The sequence below is a fragment of the Gastrolobium bilobum genome, unplaced genomic scaffold (assembly GCF_033153095.1).
Source record: "Gastrolobium bilobum isolate Gb01-03AN ecotype WA unplaced genomic scaffold, APGP_CSIRO_Gbil_v1 utg3870, whole genome shotgun sequence".
Lineage (NCBI taxonomy): Eukaryota > Viridiplantae > Streptophyta > Magnoliopsida > Fabales > Fabaceae > Gastrolobium > Gastrolobium bilobum.
In genome coordinates, this window is record NW_026895180.1 from 571,176 (window position 1) to 592,562 (window position 21,387).

A 21,387-nucleotide genomic window follows, 5' to 3' on the forward strand; every position below is an offset into this window, starting at 1 on the left:
AAATATATTGTAACTAGCCCATGAAACTGCTCTTAATACAAGTCTTCCTAGTAAACAGTAGCCTCATCATCTTGGAATAAAAATTTGAGATCCATAGATTTTATCCCTCAACATATTGATAAAACAGAATTATTCCAACAGACAATACATTTATGGGGTTTACAAATCCTCAAAAGTTCCCTCATATAGTCCTCTTTCGTCTATTTTGAATCAGGAAGATAGATTTCTAGGTACATACTTCCTTTCTGTATATATACATGTCTCTATGATGAGTCCATATTAATGTTTCAATAGCATGGCCTCCATCTCTCTCTTCCTCGCGGCATGTTTTAGTTTCTCCAATGCAACAAGTCCAACTTGCCTTACTCTTTCTCTTGACAATCCTATCCTGCAGAAAGAACACAACAAGTGTCATAAAAAGAATTTGAACTTTTGAGGACAACAAAAATCGAACATGACTCAACTTAGTGCAGTTAGTGTGAGTGTGTGACCACTTTCAAGCCTCATTTCAGCTTAACACATAAGAATAAGTGATATGATATTGAGGAAGAGCAATGAGTGAGTTACAAAAAAATTATGCTATAGATGGATCAAATTAGATGATGTATAATTGCAAAATTTTAGTTGACAAGGGCAATTGAGAAAAAAAGAAAGTAATTGGAAATCATAGTTGAACTCACCGTTTACTAATGTCTTCCCACGTGAGACATTCTTTATCCAGTCCATAATAAAGACGAATGATATCTCTCTCTCGTTCCACAAGGGTCACATTAATGAGTTTGTTCACTTCATCCTGTGAATATTTACAATTGGTATTAATCTTTAAGGAAGTTTAGTATATAAATAAGTATATACTGCAACGAAAAATTCATGAAACGACATGAAAAAAGTTTAATTTCAGCATATTTCAAATCATTTGACCCTATTAGAGGAAGAATCCTATACTGGTTTCAGCATTCATTTTTATAAAAAGAACAAAAAAAGAGTAAGCTTAAAATAATTTGTATTTTCTAGAATAACACATTTTATAACAAATCAATGTTAACTTACAATCCTTATATATCATCCTAATGTCAGCCTATAGTCCACTGTGAAAAATATGAAGAAAATGACATTAAATCAATATACATGTACTTAAAAAAAGGATCAACATACAGAGCACTAAAGGATAACAGGCATTCAAACACTCCTCAGCTTGTCATTCAAACATTAAGTCAGGTTTCATTCAGATATTTTCTTACATACCTTAAGTGCCCACTCATCTACTCCATTCCATGGGATGTTCTCAAGGCGATTATCTGCAATATACTGGGAGTAGAAAGGAAAAAAAGAATTGAGAAAGTTTTTATTCTAGAAAAAAAAAAAAAAGGAAAAGAAAGCATTTCTAATGATCTTCCTTGATGGACTTGTAGAAAAGTATTAACACTTACACTATGATGAGTTTCTCCTGGAAGACCATTCAGAGAGGGGAATGCTTCCCTATCAAGCGATCTAACTTTGCTGACTGCCTGCAATATGTATATAAATGGTGAACATATGGATAATAGGATGTTACATTACATGTATGAGGATCATGTAACTCAATGATTTTTGTTACCTCAGTGGCATTTCTGACTTTCTTTTGAGACATATTAAGGTATTTTGCTATCCCCTGCAAAACAAGGGAACAGTTCAGGCAGGTCTACTTATACATAAAAGTTCTAAAATATATGATACAGACTGTAGTTGCTTTCTTTTTATACATTTAGCTGACTTACATCAATAGTTGGAGAAATGCCTCTCTCTTCCAGCCTAAACTTTGCATTGCGGATTAAAGATAATCTCTCGTGCAAATGAGAGGGCAATCTTAATGTTCTTGAATTCTCAACTAAAGCTCTTGAAACACCCTGTCAACAGAAAAACATGATTCATGGTGGTTGGACAAATTTGAGTTGTAAAATACCCTTGCACGGATTTCTTAGAACACAATAATATGGGGTTCCAAAACTAATAAAAATGGAAAGAGAAAAAAAATGGTGCTGTAGATGCATTCTCTACACCTAAAATTGTTACTTCAGTAAAATCAGCAGCCTGGAAGTGAAAGGGAGCAACTGATTCATACCCATATGCAGAAATTATGGCTGCAAGAAGGACTCCCAGAGGTTTAATACTGATTATAAAACACAAGCTATATAATACCCAGGTTTACAAAAATTATGAGAAAAATGAAAGTATTTGACAGAAGTAATATTAAGAGATTTCGTGAAAATATTTTGCCATACACTGCCCTTGTTTCCACTGGCTTTAAAATTATAAATTGGATGAATCTTATGACAATTTCTAAAGAACAATATTGGTGAGGATGTCTGATAATCATCCATATGGCAAGCATGTCGCGAAAATTCTCATAAATATGCAAGCCTCACCTGACGTATCCACCAGTAAACATAAGTTGAAATCTTAAACCCTTTTGAAGAATCAAACTTCTCAATCCCACGAAGTAGTCCAATCAAGCCACCCTACAGAGAAAACAAGATGAGTATTTTACAACAGACAAAGCAACAAAGCTAACTAGATATGAAGTTAAAACAGAGATATCTATATAATCACCTGAACAAGGTCAGCCATTTCAGCACCCAAATTATCAAATCTTTGAGCAATAGACATAACTAAGCGAACATTGCTCATAGCCAACTTTTCTCTTGCCAAAGAGCACTCTATGGTTTTTGCTCGTAGTTCAGCACAAGAAATCTTCAATGAAGTCGCCATTTGATCATCAGAGGGTTCACATCCTAGTCTTTCCTTCAATCTGAAATAAAAGATTTACAAATAATGTACGTCAACTATTATTCTCTTCAAGGTAAAACCAGAACCAAAGGAAGTCAAGTTTCAAAATTATTTGCTACAATTTCCTCAAATAATATTAAAAAACTAAAATTAAAAAATTGAAGTATCCCAAAGAATGTTGTTTTTTCATTATAAAAGATAACCATTCTATAATAACTTTATAAGAAGTGGATACATGCTTAATGATTTACATAAATTTTTCTCCATCCTAATGCAAGTCCCTTAGATTAACAAATAGAAGCAATATCTCTGCCTCTATCACCAGAACTATGTTGTCAAAAGCTAACAACAATGTGAAGGATATATTTGAATTTCATTAGTTCAATAAGGTGAAAGAAATTCAAATTACTTGTCCGTGCTCCGCCTGTAAAAAAGTAGTATACACTATTTTATACGTAAACTTATCAAGAAAACTAATGCTCTGGCATTGACTTCAGAGTTTTAAAGAGTAGAGTTGTGATAAAAATTTAAAGCTATTAAAATGATAGCTATACAGAAGAAATCGCAAAGAACAAAATAGATCTTCTTGCCAAGCAGCCAGAAACCGCCTTTACCTTTGTCATTATTGATTAGTCTCATTCCCCATTAAGATTGTAGGATTAAAATAAAATATTGATCATTCAGGTTTGCAAATTAAGCAACAAAACTTCCTTTTAAGTGATCCAGGGATTCTTTAACTTGCTGCATTGTTTCGATTAAGAAATCACTAACTTTTACAATTGCACGATAATGGAAGCTAAGTAACAGGCAAACCATAAAAAAGAACAGATATTTCATCATTTTAATGAATCATAGGATCAACAATATATGCAATTACCTGGATTTATGCTCCTCTAAGGAAAGCCCAACTTTTATTTTCTCTGAGAGGTTTACAACTTCTGCATGAGATAGCAATTCTTCACTCACTACACCTTTCACATAGCCCTTCAAACGGTTTTGAAGTAGTTCAGGACTGATGATGGACCTCAACTGCATAGCAGCACAAGGTTGCATCATTGCAGAGCCAGTTTTACCCGGGGCCTTCCTCTTGGTATTCATTCTTCTTTGCCTTGCAGACACCCCAGAACAAGTTACTGCCACTTTCCTATGGCTTTTTTCTCTTTTCGAATGCTTGATTAGCACTTCCCTTTCAAAAGAAAGGTTCCACTGCTTTTCCAGCATTGACTTCTGCAGCAAAAGAAGAGCCTCCACAGAATAACCCATGTCAGAGCTTTCTGCCTCTAAGTCATTAGAATTGTATCTCTCAAACCATGGATCTGCAATTGCAGGAGCAGCATCAACATGTTCCTTAAGAGCTTTGATAGACTGATTCTGCTGGTTGGATGTTGGAAAAGTTGGAGTGTAGTTGGATGACTTCTTAGCAATAATCACAGATTTTGTAGGAACAATCTGATAGTGTGTGGATCCAAAGTCACTGCCATAAGAAAGCTTTTCTATGATATCAGAGTAATGGTAAGATGAACTCAAGAGCCTTTTTCCTCCACTGAGTCCAATAACTGCAGCTGTAGCCATTATACTCCTACCTAGAAACTATGTATGATTACCATCAAATTCTCCTATTATACCAATGATTCTTAACCTTATCCACTGCACGTATTGCTTTCAGAAACTTCCCAAATTTTTGTTAACCATCTGATAAACCAAAAAATAACCAAAAATAGTAATTAATATTATAACAAAATAACAAATTATTCATGATTTCAATTATAAAGTGGATTAATAAATATTCACTTTTTCTTTCCCTGTGAATATACTTCATGAAAACAACCATACAAGCCTGTAGCAAATAAAACTGGGTACCCAAATGAAAATGAACACAGACACGAAATGGGTTTCAGCCAAAGTTCCAAATTTTAATGGAAACATAGAAAATGGTAAATGGGGTATGCCTGTGAATGGAGTACCTGAATAAAATTGGAATTTGGACAACGATGATTGCACCAAAAACAATAACTTAGCAATTTAGAATCACTGAATCAGCTTGCAGCTGCACACTGGAAAGGCTTCACTCAAAAAACTGTTGGTGTGGAAGGAAATAACGTTGCTATTGTTAGATTTTTCTCTCTTTTTTTCTTTTCCTCCTTTAATTTATTATTATATATATTATTATTATTCATAGAGAGAGGAAGTTAATTTGGTTGGAAGAAAGAAAGGGAAGAGAAAATAGAAAATAAAAGAAATAAAAATAGAAATGAGAAAAAATGAAAAGATAAAGATATGGAAAGGAGAGAAGTTATTGGCTGGAACAGATTTTGGGACCAGCTTTGAGTGGTCTATGATGCATTGTGTTCTCTGCTCTCTTAATTCCACGTTCGCCTTCGATTCAACAATTTTTTTATTTTTATTTTTTCAATAACTATATATGTTTTCTATAAATTCTATTTGCTAGCTCATAGATTTTTTCAATTACTGGATGGAAGCTAAACACATGTCTTATGTGTACCTTTTGGCAAAAGTAAAATTTTGTTTATGTAAAATGTAATTTAAATGCGTCTTGAGTGTACTTATATATGGTTTATTTAATTCTTATCTTATAGATAAATGATTTAATAATGAACCTTTTTTCACTGTTTTTCTTAATTATATACAGAAAAATATTAACTTATATCGATGTTAAGTGTTAAGTTTTATATCCATTATTCATTACTAAATTTCTCTAATTTATTATTAGTTATTAATTCCAAATGGGATCAATAGTTGATAATGGGCCGAGTAATTTCTTCTTTCTTCAATATACATATATATATGTAGATAACTCATTAGTGATTTTTTTTTCATTGTATTTCAAATGACAAATTGTTGGAAATGCAATGGACCTTCTTTTCTTTTGACCAGAACCGACCCACTTAGAGGCCCAAGAGAGTTGCACTTCAAAATTGCAGGCTTTGAACTGGCCTTTTTATTTTAGGTCCAATGTAGTGGGATATGTTCATCGTCTTCAATCTTGTATAGGACAGGTCTAGGATTTGAATTAATCAATGGACTACCCAAACATATAAAAGGATTGTATCCAAAAAAAAAAAAAAAGTTTATATTTATCATTTAATATGACACAACAAACTTTCCTAAACACACAATATTTTGTGGGCTCACACTTTTTGAAGAAAAAAAAAAAAAATTACGGCACGCAAAACAAATCTCTATAACATTATACAATCATTTTTCCTACAACATAACTCTTATAAAACTAAAAAAAAAACATATAAAATAAAAGTATTTAGCAGGCTATGGCTGAACTTAGCTGCTTACCCCAGATTTTTTTATTTTTATTTTTATTTTGGGTAAGCTTTTTTATCTATAAATAATATTCTGTTTTTATATTGTTAAATTATTATTTTTGTTTTTGAAGATTTGATTTACTTGTTATATATTTTGCTCATTTGTAGTTATTCTATTATCTTCTCTTGATTAAAAAAATCATTTAAAGAAAAAATAGTCTAATTAAATAAAAAAATAATGATAACAAATATAAAACAAGCATACTCATGTATTATAAAACTTAGCATTAAAAAATGTTTGTGCTGATAACTACTATATGAGATGGTGTAATTTTGTGGGATTAGTCATTTCTTAGGAGTTCCGTGCAGATTTGAAAATGAAAGATGTATCAATAAATCAACAGTATCCTTGTTTAAGATAAACTAATAACATCTCTAGATTAAAATATTGACTAATCATATCATTAAGTTTTACTTTAGAGGTTGGAGGGATGAATATACACGTCGTGGTCATGTTGCCAATCACGCCTAGAGTCCTAGACTATCTTATTCCTAATTCCAAGCTCTAAACTTTCCAAATCCCCTTTGCCCTAGTGGCTAATATTTTTTGCAGGTTATTATATTTGTCTCATTCAACGAGTCACAAACTGATACATATCTATTTCATGGTTGAAAATTTTTGGGACAAAAATAATTAGGATGCGGTATTATGGAGGATTTTCGGGAAACTGAATTTTTCTACATTTTAAATTTTAAAATATTATCGTAAACTGAATGTAAAATTTATATTTTTGAAAATTGAGATTACTGGATAAAAAAAAAATTTCTCCTCTACCAAACACCCTCTTAATATAACCTTAAATCTCAGTCATCAATTGAAAATCACTAACTACATTGTTAGTGAGTCTGAGTCACCCACTGTTTATCTGTAGAAAAATAAATAAAAGAAGCAGTGAATAAATACGCAAGTGACAACACAACAATAAAATAGTGAGTGTACAAAAACACTTACGTGACAACACAATGAGATGGTGTAATTCTGTGGGATTAGTCATTTCTTAGGAGATAATTTAAGAGATTAAAGTGTTTGATGTTGTAAGAAATAATTTAATCATTTATGCACATAAAAATATATGAGTTCTATATAGAATCATATGAGAAAAAAAGAGATAAAAGAAAAATATAAGCCTCATATATTTTTATATATGTATAAGAGATAAAATTATCTCCTATAACATGAGAAATATTAATATCATAAACTAATATCATCCTTGTTTAAAATGAAGTAATAACATCCTTGGATTAAAATATTTACTAATCATATCATTAAACTTTAATTTAGTGGCAGAGAGAAGAATATACACGTCGTGTTCAAGTTGCTAATCTCGCCTAAACTATCTTATTCGTAAACCTTTACCTTAGTGGCTAATATTTTTAACAGGTTATTATATTTGCCTCAGTCAATGATTCACACACTGATACGTATATAATTCATGGTTGAAAATTGTTTGGACAAAATTAATTAATGTTACATTGAGTCACAATCATCAGTTGAAAACCACTAACTGCTTGTTTAGTGGATCTGAGTCACCCACTAATCACTACTCAGCTGTAAAAAAAAAATAAAACAATGAGTGAATAAAATACTCAAAGTGAACACACAATAATGAAGCTGTCGCTATGAATAAGAATGATAACTTCATCCATTAAATCTTTGACATTGAAGTAACAAGACATTATTGTCACTGCAATCAATTTCATTGCTTGCGTTATTGGTTTGGAAGACACGCCACTTTTGTTTCGATTATTAATACCACCAATTCGGAATTGGAAGCACATTTTTCATGTATAACATTACTGTCTCTCTTACCCTAACCCTAATCCTCATTTGCCATTCTTCATCCGCTCTCGAATAACTTTTGCAAGATATACAAATTAAACTAATTTCTGGGTAATTATACTTGCACTGATTCATTTAATCTTTTCAGAATTTTTCAGTTTTTGTGCTAAAATAAAAGTCTAGTAAAATTAGTGACCTAGCTCCTAATCTCCTAACAATAAGTGCTGATATATTTGTCCCTTTTCTTAATGTGTAATTTGTTTAGTTTCTTATGACAAAAAAAAAAAAAAAAGTTAACTAGGAAGTTTGCAAAATGGACCTCCGGAGTTTAACCATGTTTATTTAAGTTGAACACTAAATAAATTCAAGTGCATTTCATTCTCAGAATACGTTAGTGAAGTGACAACCATGATGCAAAAACACATGATAAAAAAAAGGGACATGCTTCTTCGGGAAATTCTTACCTAAAAGTATATATAATTTGATAGTAAATTGAGCGGTTATACAATGGTGTAGTCACGTTAGGTGTCGGGAAAGTCTCGGCCCTAGTTAAAATTTGAAAATTAGTCACGTTTTCAACTTGTTAAATAATCTTTCACATTTTAGTGTTTGACACCAGTTAAATTTTCCTTGACCCTGGACGCTGGCTCCGCCAGTGCGATTACTTCAATAGCGAATCTTAAAAAGAGAAAGAAGGAAACGAACATAGCAATGAATAACGAAGTAAATTATGTGGGGTTTCATTTTCTCATGCTGCATGGGAATTGAATTCTCATGTTGTGACTCAATCAGTAGTGAGTCTCACATTTATTAGAAAAAGAAAAAAAAATTACACGCAAATCGAAAGGTCACAACATGAAAATTTGAAAAAATATTTTCATGTGGGTTCATCTACCACCGACCCCAATTAATTTGGGATAAATGTGTTGTTGATGTTGATGTTGATTTTTCCAAATTATATTAGCTACTTGAGCTGATGACATTTTAAGCAATGGACCATTTGGACAGCAAGTGGTCAAGTAGGATCCTCTGCCTCATAATAAGATGAGGACAAACAGTATTCTCATCATATGCATCACACACGCTGCGATCAAAGCCACCAATTTGGTATGATGCAATACACTATGCCTTATTAAAGTTAGCAAAGGGATGCCAACTACCAAATAAAAGAAAGTTGCTGGGATTAAAATGACCAATCCAACATCTGATAGACCCCTCTCAGGAACAACTTTAGGACTTTCCTGTTTGGGGGCCAAGCAAGGTTGCTCTCCTTTTGCACACTCGTCAACAAAATGGATTTATTTGTGGACCATTTTCCCTTCGTCCTCTCACCTCAAAAACATTGATACTATTATGAGGTGTAATAGGATAAGTCGAGATGTACGATCAATAAAAAAGTTGGTTCAATATATTAGCCTAAACATCAACGGTACGAAGAATGAGTACCTTAACAATATATATATATATAAATATATATATATGAGTTCGCTTTTTCTATAGTCAATGTAGATAACTTATCTACATTGAGCTTAAAACGACGTCGTTTTGAGGCAGAAATTAAGTTATTTTTGTAATTATAATTTTTAGGGTTATAATAGTCTTTTTCATTATAATTTTTTAATCCAAAACGATGTCGTTTTAGGAGCGAATGTAGATAACTTATCTACGTTCATTTTAGAAACGTTAAAGCCTATATATATATATATATATATATATATATATATATATATATCGGTTCATTTTTTCTGCAGTTATTGCAAATAAGTTATCTGTACGACGTCGTTTTGGGAAATACAGATAATTTATCTGCATTAACTGCAGAAATATTTTTCTGTATATATATTTGTATTAATAATGTATTTGGCATGAAAATTGTTAGAGAATAATATAAATCATTAAAACGATCTTCACTTAACATCTTCAGATTTTGGATTGAACTGATTTTTTATATAATATCAGAACTTTAGTGACGACGAGGTCAAGAATTTGATCCTCACTATTAAAAAGAGGTGAGGATAATATTTTTTTTAAACCATTAAAAAAACCATCATCTAACACCTAAGGTAAATTTGAATTTTTTAGAATTCAACCCATTACATGTGCATGTAAAATGCCTTACATAGGTGAAAATGAGTATTATGAATCCAAGCTAGAGACCAAGAGGCTAGTCCGTAACATATACTTTACATACACAATCCAAACAACTTAGGCATACCAATTGTATACTTTTTTTTTTTTTTTAATAAACAATTTTATACTTTGTTCTGAGAAGAGTTGTACCTTTGGCAAGTCATTTTTCTTCAAAAACAGCATACTTTTTCAAAGTCAAATGCACCTACGTTTCACACCAAACTATGGATATGCAACCAACTACTTGACCAGTAGGAAGAAAGGAGAATTGCAAGCTGTTTAGAGAGAAACAATGCTTCTATACATGTCTGAAAATGAGAATGGTTCTCCTACCACTCTGCTTGAAACAATATTTGATGAGTCCGTGCAACAAGAAAAGTAATATTCAAAAAATAAATAAAATAACACAATTGTAATGTAAGCTTTAGAAGCCACCCTATTGAAAACTATGTAGAGGTCATGCTTTATTGCCCAGTTTGCAAAGGCATCTTATGACCGCAACGACATAAGATCCCAAGCCAAATTTTTGGCAACCGTAAAACATGCCTATCTAAGTACTTAAATAAGTTAGTAGTGTTAGTTTATGATGAAATAAGTTAATAGTGTTAGTCAATTTCTGATAGAATCACCAAGTATCTTCTGATATCAGTACTGAATGAATAAGGAGAAAAATGCCAAGTAATGCTCCTCAAACTCAGAGTCCAATGGAGGGGCTTGGACCAAAATTCACAAAAGCATGGAGCTTATCTTTACCAGCTATTGTTTATTTGCAGCTTTGTGCACCCATTAAGCCATTGAAAAAATGCAACAAAGATCAATTTGTAAACTCACACGTTTCATTCTTGACCTCCCAACAATGTGGTTGATTTCCAAAGTTCACAAGTTACAAGCAGTTCTTGAAAAGCTCATGTTTATGGATGATACTACACTATAATGGGTAATTGGGTATATCACATGATGTACATACAGGTAACATATCAACCTGCCCTCCAATGTTATGAAGAAAGATAAAAGTTAAAGACGCCCTCTCTATTTTTAACCATTGTTGGGCATGTTCCTCTTTAATTTAATGACCTGAAAGCTGTGACTTCATAGGCACTCCTAGAAGAGACACGCAGTCACATAGTATTGCTGACTCCTTTGACTCTTATACTTCGAGTGGACATTCCCGTGCTCTATTAGACCTTGACTCTTCAATCTTTGTGGCAACCTCTGACACTACAAGCCTGGTCAAAAGTAGCCCTGCAATTAAAGCTGCAGCCATCAACATTGTGAAAACTGCACTCCAGCTCTTTGCAGATATGTAACCTGTTAATAGAGGCCCAATTGCAGCCCCTATAGAACCTGTTCCATCAATGATTGCCGTTACAGTTGCCAGAGCTCGTGAATTTCCCTTCAATGACTTGTGTGTTCCCAGGTCAGCTGAAACTGCAGTTGTTATAAGAGCATAAGGCCCGTTCACAAACATGCCAGTGATGAACATCAAAGCTCCATTAACAATCAATGAAACATGCCCATAACTTCGATAGAAGAAGAGCGCAGGGATTGCACAGTACATGAAACTTGCAGCTGTTATGGCTCTAGCATCTAAGTGATCAGAAATGTGGCCAGCTAGAATTCCTCCCAGCACTCCTCCAACATCAAATAAAGTGGATAGAGTTCCTGCTGTCTCACTGGATAGATATTTTCCATCGATTGCTGCATTATAATGAACATCAATGAGAAATTGAAGATTTTAATAAGGTAAAATGCATTAGGCAGAGGAAATATGGAGCTATATGAAGATTATGATTGTTTATAGCAATTGTAAAAAGTAAATGTCATGCAGATTAAACATAAAGATAAAATTTAAGATAAGTAGAATGTTTAAGTACCTGTGTGGCAAATATAGAATGGGAGCCAATACAGAAATGTATATGCAACCAATTTGGCAAAAAACAGACAAAGAGCAAAAGGAGCAACCCCAGGAATTTTCCATGCCTCTATGAACCCAACTGCTTTGTCCTCGACTCGAGTTTCTTGGCTTAACAGAGGTTCTGTCTCTTCATCTCCACTTTTCTTGGGACAACTATATTCATCTTCCTCTCTATCAGCTCCAACAGACTCAGGTGTGACCGGCAATATAAGGAAAACAACCAAACCGACAAAACCCATCATTAGTCCTGGCACAACAAAGGACCAACCCCATCCATAGCTCAACATAGCAGAAGCAATCAAAGAACCTGCAATGTTCCCAACAGAAGTGTGAGCATTCCAAATTCCCATGATCAGGCCTCTCTTGCTCTTTCCAAACCAGTTACCCACAATGGCAACTACTGACGGCCATCCAGTGGATTGAAACAATCCAGCAAACATTTGAACTACTAAGAAATAGTAGAAGTTATGAATGTTTCCCCAGTAACCTAGACCAAAGAGTGTAGTGAACAAAGCAGTTCCCAGCATCCCCACTGTAAGAAAAATCCTTAAATTACACCTGTCACCAAAATGTCCAGAAAAGTACATCCCAAAAGCATATACTGAAAGAAAAGCAACATCCAATTCTCCAAGAAGGGATGTCCCATCTGATCCATTAAATGGAGCCCAACCATCTCCAAGGCTCCAAGAAAATCTCCTTGATCCAGTTGATGCAGTGAAATTGGTTTGTCTCAATGGATAGAAATTCAAGCCTAAATCTGATGTTTGGGGATCAAGGACACTCTTAACAATACTTGTGGTTTTTCGGGTGGCATGATAACTAGCATAAGCTAAAAATGTTACAATAAGAACGATGGCTTGATGGGTTTTGAAGGAAATAGGGCTTCCATTTAAGTATTGTAGGACCCGAGTCCCAGGGAGCTTATTGCAACTTCTCTGAGGTAACTGTTCTTGTGCTGAACCCATGTATTATAGCTGCAACAAAGAGGAAGAAGTTCAGCTTCCCCTTATAAAATAAAACTGCAAAAATGAAAGATGAATAAGTAAGAAAGAGTATGTTACTTGATCGATTCATGACAATCTGATTGCACAATAAAATAGTAATTGATGACAAGCATAACCATTAATTTAATTCAAGAGTTTTTTTTATATATAGAATTAAAAGATTCCAATACCCTAAGATCTAAAAACAATTTCCAGTGATCATATATTTTCTCCAGGATCTAAAAACAAGAGAAATTCCACATGTTGTTAAATAGACCAATAGCAAGATGGTAGAACATCAAGGATCAGAAAATTAGCGACCCATTTGACTCAAAAGAATAAATTAAAAATTTTTTAAAAAAAAAAACGAACTAAGAAAGGTAATAAATTTATAACAGTAGACCTCAAAAGTGAATTTGAAAACAATAACCGAAGAAAATCAGCAGCTTAAGTTTCCTTCATAAAGATTTAAGAAAACCAAGCAAAACAAAGTTCAGAAAACACCCATTGACCCAATTATCCTCTCGACGGTTACTCCAAGATGGAATGAATTTCCCAACACCAAAACAAGCGAAAAAATCGAAATCAGACGCACCCCAGAAATCAAATGTTGTTCGGAAAGATTAAGGACCAAAACCAAGACATAATATATAAACTTGAAAGCACAATGAAGAAAAATAAAACAAAGATTAGGAAATCGTACCCCTCAAGCAAAGAAGAGCTGACTAGGTTGCTTGTGTTCTGCTACTTGTGTTGAAAATTCTGGGTGTGAAGTGTGAAAACTCGTTCACCCTTAGAGACCTTGCGTGCTTAGCCTGTGTACCTTGTGGCACTTGTTATAGCAACGAAAGCGTTCTCCAGCTACAGATAAAGATTAAGCGCGTGATTAATCGTGCTTCATGTTAATGTTATTTTATTCGTGGTGAAAGGTCCATATTACACTCTTTTTATATAACAATTGCCGTGTCGATTACCGGTTTTCTCAGAATTACGAGAATGCCATCACCTCCCATGAATTGACCAAAATGTCTCTTTCGTACGGTATCGTTATCTTTCTTCTACCCAGTGTATGTCGTCTGACTTATGTAATACGATAATAATGATGTTTTTTTTTTATAAATGAAAAAATGGAATGGCTATTTTTACGAACATTTTTTTCTTATAATTATTTTTATTTTCATTCAATCAAAATTAAATCAACAATTATGAAATGTTAATAATAATTAAAATTATTCTATAGTCAAATTGTGTTTGGATTACCCAGGCATAATGGTTAATCTTTCAAATCACTAATTCACTATAACTCTTTTTATGATATTGAACTGTTGACTTGATGTAATCTTTCATTAACAAGTCATTGAATTTTCTTAATGGGGTGTTTGGTAGAGGAGAAATTTTTTTTTGTTTAGAAATCTCAATTTTCAAAAATATAATTTTTACATTTAGTTTACGGTAATATTTAAAAATTTAAAATTTAAAAAAATTCAATTTTCCGAAAATCCTGTAAAATTTTTTACCAAACCTCCCCTAAATATTTTCATATGTTGAGGAAGGCATAGGTTATTGGTTATTAGTTATAAGTTGGCCTAGATTTACTTAACAAATAAGTTATATGTTTGCGTGTTTGCATTAATTTTTATGAATGTTTTTATTAAAAGCTATTTTAATTTTTTCAAAACTTATTTAATTATTAAAAAAATATTTTTAAATTAAAATATAATTTTCCCCTGAATTTCTAAGTGTGTAGTATAAAAAAAAAAAATATTTGTTTCATGAAGGAGTTGATCACGTCACTGCCTTTTGTGAAGGCAATTTCATAATATAATATTGATTCCAAAATTGACAAGATCCTATATAGCTCACACTCAACAACGTGTGGAGTACTTATACCCAACGATGATCAACCACACACTTATGTTTAGTTTAGGCAATAGAAAATTGAGTAAAATCTCTAAACTTAAATTATAGTAACTACTTTGAAATAAAAATTTAAATTTAACACCACAAAAAATATCCAAATACAAATATTGATTGTTAACATTGTTAGAAGCGCAAGTATAATTTAATTCTATTTTAATTTTTTCTAGTTTTGTTTTTCATGACTTGCTAATTCAATAATGAGTTTTATATCGTATTTAATTATTTATGATAGGGAGTGGTTCCATACTTCCATCAATCGAACATGATATTTCGTCAATCCGGGTCAAGTGAGGTATATACAAATAATTGATCAAGTATGTGTTATTGGTCTTTGTCTCGTTCATCACAAACTGGTCACAGGGTGTTCGATAGTTTTGTTTAATAAAAAAAGAAAATAAAAGATGGGAAACACATTTTGGCGTTGCTAGTTGCGAAAAAGCTCATAGAATTGGACAAAAAAAATTAAAATAAAACACAGTTAAAAGTTAAAACTACTGATTAAAGTGAAGGGCATTTTGGTCAAAGTGACCACAATTAAAGCAGGGCGTTATTTTGTAAATCTAGCCGAAGTAGCAGGGACAGAATCGTCATACCATAACTGCTAAGAGTATATTCGAATATCCCAAAAGCATTATTCCTTACGTGAAGCGGATATCCGCCGCCCAAAAGGGACCCACCTTTCCTACGTGGAGGATTAAATATGACGTGGACAACGGACACCGCCCAGTCCATTTGGATGCCACGTCTCATCGCTCCTCAATTGTTTTAGTTTTTATTTTTTATTTTTAAGTACGTTAATTTTTTTGCTTTTGTTTCGTTTTCTCCTTCTTTGTAAACAATGGATATGAAAAAAAGAAATGATGTTTTTTCAAATATTTGGGAAAATTCGGATACTGGACGAATCTGGGTGGAAATTAACGCAACAATTACATGTTCTACTTTGTACAAATAGAATTTTTTAGTTTGACATGTGTTGTTATTAGATTATTACTTGATGATCATTTAGCACGTTTTGTTAAATGTAAGACAAGATAAAATAATAAGTCTCATCCCATAGGATGATACATCATGAAGGAAGGGTTGAACCAAAACCTTGCTTTTACACATGGGGGAGAAAAACTACAAAGCAAAACAGAAGGCAAGAGAAGCCTATAGTATGATGAAGAAAAAATATTAATTATTCAAGTCTTGAATATGTAGTTATGTTAAAATTTTGAGAGATTACTTACTAGGGGAGAGATTCCTTGGTCTGTGATACATTTAACTTAGGAATTGGAGATAATCTTATGGGATTTCAACATTTAGTTCCTTGATATTAAGAGATTTGGCATGATATCTACACTAATTGATTGGTATGATATTAAGAGATTTGGTATAATAATTCCTAATGGAATTGAGATAGCTAATGCCATCTTTGCACTCTTTTGGGCTTTGGCCATGGTGGCCTGAGCCAAAAATCGTGCAAAACAAATCTAATAGTAAAAGAAAAAAAGATGAAAATTTGATTGGCTAAGTAATTACATAGGAAAAACCTATTCAAATGAGAAACACAGTCTTTATGTCGTTCCAAAATTTAGAAGTGAAGATAGCAATAAAAGATGCATCCTTTTTTCTGTTTTTTTTTTTGGCCAGACATGTTTAGTGTAATATCAGCTAACCTTAGTTTTATGAGTTCAAATGGCGCTAGTTTCACATTAATATAATAATGATACTACGACCCCACTTTCTCATTCTTTGAATCATTTAAACTAACATTAACCAGTTTTATCAATTTAATGATAAGAAATATTCGTCATGTGTGTTCTATTTTAATATATTAATTTGAGAAATTGTTAAGTGTAGCAATAGGTCAAGTGGCTCTCAAGAGTTTATAGTTTTGACAAACTTAACACGTTTAATAAAATTGTGAAATCTATTTAATTAAACAAGTCAGGCTTTTCGTCTTTGAAAAAGTCTTTTAGACCTAACAGGCTGACCTCCAATATACATGTAATTGATTTTAATTATAAAGTTGTATTGCATAATTAACTATTGAACTAATCGTTGATTGTATCTAGTAAGTAGTTATTAATTAGTCAACATGTTAGAGCGGCAAAAATTAATAAATTATAACTTGATAAATTTTTGTGATGCCGTGATACTTCTAACATTATATAATCTATCAGTTCATATCATTTATTGATAAGTACAATGACCAAGATGTTTAATGTTTTAAATATTTGTAAGCCCAAGTAAATAATAATAATAATATTACTACTGTTGTAATGTTTTAAGATTATATATTTATTGATTTTTTTTTTTTAAGTTTAAGCTGCTGATTCTTAAAAGGTCAAGTCAAATCTTAAAAAAAAAAAAGTATTGGTGAAGAAAAATGAACCAAATTCAAATTTCGTTTTCAAACCAAGTCCGCTTAAAAGTAAAGCCTACTCTCACCTTTTTTTTATTCTAATTGTTATCTCAACCTACCTTAATTTATTTAGGCTGATTTACTATGTTAATTAATTTTTCCTACAAGATAAACTAATTAATTTGTACGGCTTTCAGGTGATTTCAAAACAGACAAAGTTTTGTGTTCTTACAGTTGTATTACCTAGCTGAGTTTATTTTATATTTGAGGATTTATCGTTGAGATAAAATTATCTCCACTGATCCTAAAATTATGTCAATTTAAGAATTGAAAAAATTAATAAGAAAATTTTGATAAAAATCATATAATAAAAAAATATAAAATTATTAGAATATTCTTCATTAATTCTCTCAATTCCAAATTTATATCGTTTTAAAATTGCTTAAGATCAATTTATTTTTTGTGACAGGAGAAATATTTTTTTCCTTGTATTTAAAATAATTTATAGGAGGTTGGAAGGAAAAAGATGTTTAGATTTTCTTAATGAAACATTATCGGACACTTTTAGGGGTATAGATGGGCCCTTGTGCTTAGTTTTGCATTTTTTATTCTAAGTGTGAATGATCTTATTTAAGTTAAAATTTTATCTTTCATAAATATAATTTCAATTTGCAACAATGACATAATCATAATAATCTTTATTAGAAATGTTTTTATAGTATCATTGCTGTAAATTTAAATTTTTTTATAAGAGACAAAATATGTCAAATAAGGTATTATTGTGTAGATCTTGAAAAATTATGTGGAATAAAAAAATTACCTCATTTGAATACCGAGTCAAAATTTATAAACTTTCAATTTTATTGTCAATGTGTTGATCACACCATTTAGAGGGCCATTTGAGGGGAAGTGTCTCTCTCATCAAACACGCTCCTATGAGAAGTGTCCATTTGAGAGAGAGTGTCTCTCTCATCAAACACTCTAGTGTCTCTCTCCGATCGATCATGTCCTACGTGGGACTTTGAATGCTATAAATTCATATTTATATTTAAAATGATTATATCTTTGTAAATATTTATTAAAAAAAAAAATATTTAAATTTTTTTTACCGCAGCACGCATGCTTGGATTTTGAGTGAGCTTAATGCCCATTAATGTTGCTGTTTGCACAAACTCCGAAGATGGTAATCACAAACGGTGCAACGATACAAACTATTCGATCTTTATTTCTTTTGGATCAATGAGAACATCATACTCTACTCCTAATTTTGAGGATTTAATTTCAAGTAACGTCATGCACACTACCTATTTGATTATATATGCATGAGGATAATTGTATACATCTCGCGACTGCTCCTTCATGATTTTACGTGTTATATTTGATTTTTTTATATATAATATTTGCTTGTAAGTATTAATATATGGATTATACTCCGTGTCACCGATTCAGATTTATTCTTCTATCGTAACTTAAACGGTGTTGGGATCGGAGTTGGGTTATTACAATTGAACGTAAAAATCTGCAATCGCATTGAGCTGAAGCGTGAATCATTTATAATTACTGGCTTACTGCATAGTTGTTTGGAGGTGCTTTTGACATCCTTTGTGCGGAGTTATAGATCTTTGTAGAAAGCACCGCTGGGTAACTTGACATAATTACTGATTCCTACTGACACGCAACTTGACATAATCACTTGAAAGGCCAAAACATCATTTATTGGTTGCAACTAACACGCTCCATGAATGCAACCCTAAAGATAAGACTCGCACTTGTTTTTTCCCATGTGCTATAGTTTTTCTTCAAGCTAGGAAATATTTGTAAAGAGGTTTGCATTCAAGCATGCATAATAATCTGATGTAATTATAAATGCAATCGCCATCCTCTAAAACTGTGTATGTCACATTACTTTGAGCGCCTAGGTCTAACTATATATTAGTGGAAAGTTCAGATCAGAATGCAGTATTTTCTGTTGGCCCAAGTCCGAACCATACATGAACAGAAAATTCAGTTTAAGATATTATACTTATCACCATATTCATTCCTTGATTTTCAACCATGAAATCCCTTTTAAAAAAAAAAGTTAAAATCACGTAGACATAACTAAGCATGATCACTCACGATGTCCTTAAAGCTTTCTTTGTCTACTTAAAGGATCCATCAAGTCTACATATGCAAATAACATAGGAAACTTATTTTAATCAACCTTGACATTGATCACATCATTCCTCTCCTCCTCCTTCATTTTAGGAACAACGACCTTGAGCACACCGTTCTTAATCTCAGCTTTGATCTGATCAATCTTGTAAAGCTTGTCTGGCAAGTCAATCCTGCTAGTGTAGCGACGAGGACCCCCTTCCTCGTCGTCACTTTCCTTTGCACCTTCACCTTTGATGGTGAGAGTGTTCTGCTCCACGGAGATCTTCACATCTTCCTTGCCGAGCCCAGGCATGTCCACGCGGAGAAGCAGAGCATCCTCTGTCTCTCTAGCATCCCACCCGCGACGAACTCCAGCTCCAGCTCCGATTCCACGCGACGCAGAGAGGAATGGATTATCCATGAATTGGTCCATCATATTCAGAACCTGACTCAGACTCCGAGTTGTTGAAAATGGATCAAACACATCTGCATATAGCAAAATCGAGGGGAAAATTAATTGTACAAAACAAAAAGTTCAGTAACAGGTTAAGATATACAACTCCACTCACTATTAACTCACTGAATCAAAAGAACGACATCGAAAATTAAGGGGAAAAAAATGGATCAAACAAATCTGCACCTGAATTGCATAAAACAAAAAGTTCAGAGTAAAATGATTCATATATTTAACTCCGCGCACTGTTAACACACTGAATTAAAAGAACGACATAGAAAATTAAGGACAAAAAATGGATCAAACAAATCTGCACTTGAATTGCATAAAACAAAAAGTTCAGAGTAAAATGATTCATATATTTAACTTCGCGCACTGTTAACATACTGAATTAAAAGAACGACATAGAAAATTAAGGACAAAAAATGAATCAAATAAATCTGCACTTGAATTGCATAAAACAAAAAGTTCAGAGTAAAATGTTTCAGATATTTAACTCCGCTCACTATTAACTCATTGAATCAAAATAACAACCTAGAAAATCGAACAGATTCGGCTTGAGCAGGTGAAAGGAAAATTTGAACTCACCGAATCCAAAAAGCAACATAGAAAATTAAGGAAAAAAACTAGATGAAATAAATCTACACTTGAATTGCTTAAAACAAAAAGTTGCAGAGTAAAATGTTTATATATTTTAACTCCGCTCACTGCTAAATCACTGAATAAAAAGAACATCATAGAAAATCAAACAGATTCGGCTTTAGCAGGTGAAGGGAAATGATGAGGTTAGAGAACGATAACGACTACCTGAGAAGAAATCATCGCGGCGAGGAGCTCGAGGGAGAGAGCTATCAGATCGACGATCGACGTCGAGGTTGCGGTCATCGTCATGGTCGTCGTACTTCCTCATTGTGTTGGTATTGAAGAAGCGGGAAGCAGAGGCAGTGGGACGAAGAAGAGACCTGGAGAGGAGGGAAGAGGAGAGGAAGCGCTTCACAGCAAGAGAGGAAGCCATTGAGATTGGAGCGAAAGGTATCTACGAAATTGCAGAAGAAGAAGATAGAGAACAAGTCACGAAGATTCTGTGTGCATAAACGGTGAGGGCTAAGTGGCGATATTTGAGGGTAATGCATGGGAAGGACTAGAAGGTGCTAGAAAAATTTCTCGAAGGTTCCAGAGCGGAGAAACAATTCTGGAGAAAGTGGGAAACTTGGGCCTCAAGTCTTAATTTTTTTTTTATTATACGTATTTTACATTTTTGCACTTTTATTTCAGTTATTTATACTTTCCTTTTTTAAATTCTTTAAATAACAATTAAAAATATATACTTTATTATAAAAACATTTTATTCAAATATCATAAAAATGTTATTCTATTATATATTTATAATTCATTTTAATTTCAATATTCTAAACTCTAATGTTAAAATTCTTGAGGTAACTTTGTTGGTAAAAATGTAACAGATATAATGAGTAAAGTATTTTCGATTCCTATACTTGTTTTTTTCCCCTTGTGAGTTTTTTAGGGGGCGTTTGGTTGAAGAGAAATTTTTAAAATACTAGGAAAATGTAATTGATAGGAAAATAGTTAGAAAGTGAGATAAAGTGAGATAGATAGG

General features: G+C 32.6%; 3 protein-coding genes across 5 annotated transcripts; all 3 read right to left on the reverse strand.

The window, feature by feature from the left end:
• On the reverse strand, nt 1–4,897 carry LOC133297419 (RNA polymerase sigma factor sigA). Its single transcript, XM_061496563.1, has 10 exons — nt 4,731–4,897; nt 3,644–4,458; nt 2,590–2,788; nt 2,406–2,498; nt 1,758–1,886; nt 1,598–1,651; nt 1,431–1,508; nt 1,246–1,308; nt 681–793; nt 1–388 (listed from the first exon to the last, which is right to left on the reverse strand). Exons 2-10 carry the CDS (start codon nt 4,336–4,338, stop codon nt 280–282), a joined length of 1,533 nt encoding a protein of 510 aa, XP_061352547.1. The 5' UTR covers nt 4,339–4,458; nt 4,731–4,897; the 3' UTR covers nt 1–279.
• A 5,518-nt stretch (nt 4,898–10,415) lies between these two features.
• On the reverse strand, nt 10,416–13,800 carry LOC133297460 (putative glycerol-3-phosphate transporter 1). 2 transcript variants are annotated; one of them, XM_061496621.1, is made up of 3 exons: nt 13,616–13,800; nt 11,889–12,903; nt 10,416–11,712 (listed from the first exon to the last, which is right to left on the reverse strand). In XM_061496621.1, the coding sequence occupies exons 2-3, from the start codon at nt 12,892–12,894 to the stop codon at nt 11,162–11,164; spliced, it is 1,557 nt and encodes a 518-aa protein (XP_061352605.1). In that variant the 5' UTR covers nt 12,895–12,903; nt 13,616–13,800; the 3' UTR covers nt 10,416–11,161. The 2 variants fall into 2 exon arrangements, with proteins under 2 accessions (XP_061352605.1, XP_061352595.1); XM_061496611.1 differs by having other exon boundaries at nt 10,417–11,712; nt 11,889–12,948.
• A 5,371-nt stretch (nt 13,801–19,171) lies between these two features.
• Nucleotides 19,172–20,871, reverse strand: LOC133297394 (heat shock 22 kDa protein, mitochondrial-like). Of its 2 annotated transcripts, none has more exons than XM_061496531.1 (2): nt 20,574–20,871; nt 19,172–19,801 (listed from the first exon to the last, which is right to left on the reverse strand). In XM_061496531.1, the coding sequence occupies exons 1-2, from the start codon at nt 20,782–20,784 to the stop codon at nt 19,374–19,376; spliced, it is 639 nt and encodes a 212-aa protein (XP_061352515.1). In that variant the 5' UTR covers nt 20,785–20,871; the 3' UTR covers nt 19,172–19,373. The 2 variants fall into 2 exon arrangements, with proteins under 2 accessions (XP_061352515.1, XP_061352520.1); XM_061496536.1 differs by having other exon boundaries at nt 20,577–20,870.
• Between the last annotated feature and the right edge of the window lie 516 nt (nt 20,872–21,387).